The 4,619-nt window shown below is 34.1% G+C and overlaps 1 protein-coding gene across 1 annotated transcript; it reads right to left on the bottom strand.

The window, feature by feature from the left end:
- Nucleotides 1-1,240: 1,240 nt before the first annotated feature.
- Nucleotides 1,241-2,194, bottom strand: LOC146750362 (histamine H2 receptor-like). The gene has a single exon (XM_085496465.1). It carries the CDS (start codon nt 2,192-2,194, stop codon nt 1,241-1,243), a length of 954 nt encoding a protein of 317 aa, XP_085352591.1.
- Between the last annotated feature and the right edge of the window lie 2,425 nt (nt 2,195-4,619).

Here is a 4,619-nt window from a genome sequence, read left to right as displayed (position 1 = left end):
AACATGCAAGTTGTTGATTCTAAACAATAGTGAACTGTATTAATATGTTTACATCACAATTTATAAATCCGATGATTCATAAATGATTGCTTAGTACAAATATTTAAACCACCACAGCTTAGAATGATTGTTGTCGTAATTGAAATTGTAACTTTGAAATGTAATAAAATGAATATAAATATAGAAAACTGCAACGATGATAAAAGTTCTGTCTCATAGATATCTTCATAGTTCCCACCAAAGTGATTCTGTAATCATTAACTGTGAAACACATTGATATCCATGGCAGTGCCATTTTTCACGAGGATTGTACGAGACGAGTTATACTATTAAATGGGTACAATTACCAAAACAGGAGCATATCATCAAAATGAAGTTGGTCCTCCTTGGATCACATCCATACTTCACAACATATTCGCCGTTTCTCTCATTAGCAATATTCTATCATATTCCATTCCTGCCCCGAGAAATTATGTTGACTGTTTTTCGAGCTACTTCTTCAATACAGTTTTCACATCCTCGTCACTGGAATAATGTTGGCCTCTCAAACCCTCTTCCATAGGGCTAAAGGAATGATAGTCTGAAGACGCTAAATGAGTATGGAAGATATAGTGATGGTATCTACCCAAATGATGCAATTGTCTTCTCTGTCCTGATGATTGGGTGTGGTTGAGCATTGTCATGCAGAAAGAGGATATTGTCGATAGACAAGTTGGGGCTTACTCGTCGAATTCATGTTCTTAGCTTCGTCGGGGTAGGAATCAATGTAGGCCTTGGCGTTCATTTTTTCTCCTGTTTGCAATAAATCGACCAGAATGACACATTGAGCATTCCAAATAAAAGTCGCAATGCTTTTTTGGGTAATATTTGCTCATTTTCAGTGGTTGAGAAGACACTCACAGTTCCCACATCTTCCAGGCGACGGACCCATCTGCAAACATTACTATAATCTATTGTATTGTCCTCAAGGACATTTTGTAATGATCGGTGAATGTTACAGGAGGTTCTCCCTCAACAACAATAAACTGCTGTTTTCACTGTTTTCAGTTATTCTTATAAAAAAACTTCACATGAAATAAATAAAATAAAATTACTTTTTGACTCACCCTCGTAGTTTTACAAAACCACACAATGACGAAACATATTATACCAATTATAAATTGGATTGATAGTTGGCGTTGCATGAGAAACAAACAATTGCATTATTGAAGCATTGTAATAAGTACATAAAATACATTCACTATATTGTAATTGTTGTTGCTCGTGGACACCTTATTATGAAACGTAATAACTTAAGGTAGGCTTTCTTAAAATCACTATTCATTGCATACAACAAAGGGTTTATACATGAATTTAAAAATATAAATCCCCCCGCCACATCGATCATATCATAGTTCATCGTTCGGGTTGAAGGAATAGCAGTAACCGCTATAATGACATACGGCATCCACATAGAAAAATACACTAAAACCAAGACACCAGTATTGATCAAACGTCGAATTTCAACTGCTGGTTTGAATGATTGTACCTGGGTGGCTGTTGTCATAACTTGGTTATTGATTTTTCTTTGTTGTTTACGAGCTTCGAATAAAATACGAACACTGGTAAATAGCATTGTCGACACAGTGATGATGACCATAATAGGACCAGCAATATTAACATAGGTAGATATATTAAAATGACGAGGATCTTCGATTACATTATAGAAGAGATCTACGATATTTGGTATAATCATCATTATAATTATTGGTATCACCCAGGAAAGTATGATTGCTGCTTTCACACGTATGGCAGTCACTCTCAAATGGTAATGCAATGGCGATGTGATATAGATGTATCGATCCAGACTTACCAGTGACATCGAAACAAACGAGCACGTATATACGGCTGACTGCGTTGAAGATAGAATCAACCAAAACAACGGACCATACATGAAACGAAATGGATATGATCCATAGTATGTTGCATTGAGGAATCCCGTAGCGAAGTCGTTGATTGAAAGGTTTAGTATGAAATAATTAGCCAAGCGTTCTCTCAAGTTGTATGAAGTAATGAAAGCTATCATTACTACCAGGTTAGTGAGCATAGCAAGGGTAGATATACAGATAAACACTATGTCTCTCACTCCCGAAGCACGACGCAAGTCTTGTGCGGAGTACGGCGTGATATTCCACTCAACAAAACTGACATTCATCTTAATCAGGAAAATGTCCAATTCGTTCAAGACAGACCGCTGTTTCACATTTACACCTTCTGTTCCAGGTATACTGCTTATATAGCCAATGTTTAAGTGCACTGACGCCGAGTATGTGATTGTAAGATATACGACTGATTAGTTTCTAAACAAATTACATGATAATGTCGAACGTGACGATATTATATGAGAAAAGATTAATTATTCAACCAGCAAAGTAGGCATCAGTAGGGCTGGCAAACCCACGAGAACACTGAGCCGTACACTCCAATGAATTCTACAGGCGGTATGTCACAATGATGTTTCTAAACTTCAGGGAATCGAGGGGCAGCAATGTGTGTCTCATGACAATTGATCGATAATTGAATTGAATTGAATTTACAGTCAATTATTTTATTCGAGAAGCTATGGCGTCGAACTGGTTGTAAGGATATGATGCAAACAGACATACTTTAATAAAATTCATAAATATACTCGAATGCACTGATTGACTTATCAGTACACCAACGTATTACAAACAGACATACATTTAATGAAATTCATAAATATACTCGAATGCACTGATGGACTTATCAGTACACCAACGTATTACAAACAGACATACTTTAATGAAATTCATAAATATACTCGAATGCACTGATGGATTTATCAGTACACCAACGTATTACAAACAGACATACATTTAATGAAATTCATAAATATACTCGAATGCACTGATGGACTTATCAGTACACCAACGTATTACAAACAGACATACTTTAATGAAATTCATAAATATACTCGAATGCACTGATGGACTTATCAGTACACCAACGTATTACAAACAGACATACTTTAATGAAATTCATAAATATACTCGAATGCACTGATGGACTTATCAGTACACCAACGTATTACAAAGCGACATACATTTAATGAAATTCATAAATATACTCGAATGCACTGATTGACTTATCAGTACACCAACGTATTACAAACAGACATACTTTAATGAAATTCATAAATATACTCGAATGCACTGATGGACTTATCAGTACACCAACGTATTACAAACAGACATACTTTAATGAAATTCATAAATATACTCGAATGCACTGATGGACTTATCAGTACACCAACGTATTACAAAGCGACATACATTTAATGAAATTCATAAATATACTCGAATGCACTGATTGACTTATCAGTACACCAACGTATTACAAACAGACATACATTTAATGAAATTCATAAATATACTCGAATGCACTGATGGAATTATCAGTACACCAACGTATTACAAACAGACATATGTTTAATGAAATTCATAAATATACTAGAATGCACTGATGGATTTATCAGTACACCAACGTATTACAAACATACATACATTTAATGAAATTCATAAATATACTCGAATGCACTGATGGACTTATCAGTACACCAACGTATTACAAAGCGACATACATTTAATGAAATTCATAAATATACTCGAATGCACTGATTGACTTATCAGTACACCAACGTATTACAAACAGACATACATTTAATGAAATTCATAAATATACTCGAATGCACTGATGGACTTATCAGTACACCAACGTATTACAAACAGACATATATTTAATGAAATTCATAAATATACTAGAATGCACTGATGGATTTATCAGTACACCAACGTATTACAAAGCGACATACATTTAATGAAATTCATAAATATACTCGAATGCACTGATTGACTTATCAGTACACCAACGTATTACAAACAGACATACATTTAATGAAATTCATAAATATACTCGAATGCACTGATGGACTTATCAGTACACCAACGTATTACAAACAGACATATATTTAATGAAATTCATAAATATACTAGAATGCACTGATGGATTTATCAGTACACCAACGTATTACAAACAGACATACATTTAATGAAATTCATAAATATACTCGAATGCACTGATGGACTTATCAGTACACCAACGTATTACAAAGCGACATACATTTAATGAAATTCATAAATATACTCGAATGCACTGATTGACTTATCAGTACACCAACGTATTACAAACAGACATACATTTAATGAAATTCATAAATATACTCGAATGCACTGATGGACTTATCAGTACACCAACGTATTACAAACAGACATACTTTAATGAAATTCATAAATATACTCGAATGCACTGATGGACTTATCAGTACACCAACGTATTACAAACAGACATACTTTAATGAAATTCATAAATATACTCGAATGCACTGATGGACTTATCAGTACACCAACGTATTACAAAGCGACATACATTTAATGAAATTCATAAATATACTCGAATGCACTGATTGACTTATCAGTACACCAACGTATTACAAACAGACATACATTTAATGAAATTCATAAATATACTCGAATGCACTGATGGACTTATCAGTACACCAA

This window comes from Saccoglossus kowalevskii, chromosome 1 (assembly GCF_978046115.1).
Source record: "Saccoglossus kowalevskii chromosome 1, keSacKowa6.1, whole genome shotgun sequence".
In the NCBI taxonomy this organism is placed as follows: Eukaryota; Metazoa; Hemichordata; class Enteropneusta; family Harrimaniidae; genus Saccoglossus; species Saccoglossus kowalevskii.
This window is presented reverse-complemented; position numbering and strand designations above follow the sequence as displayed.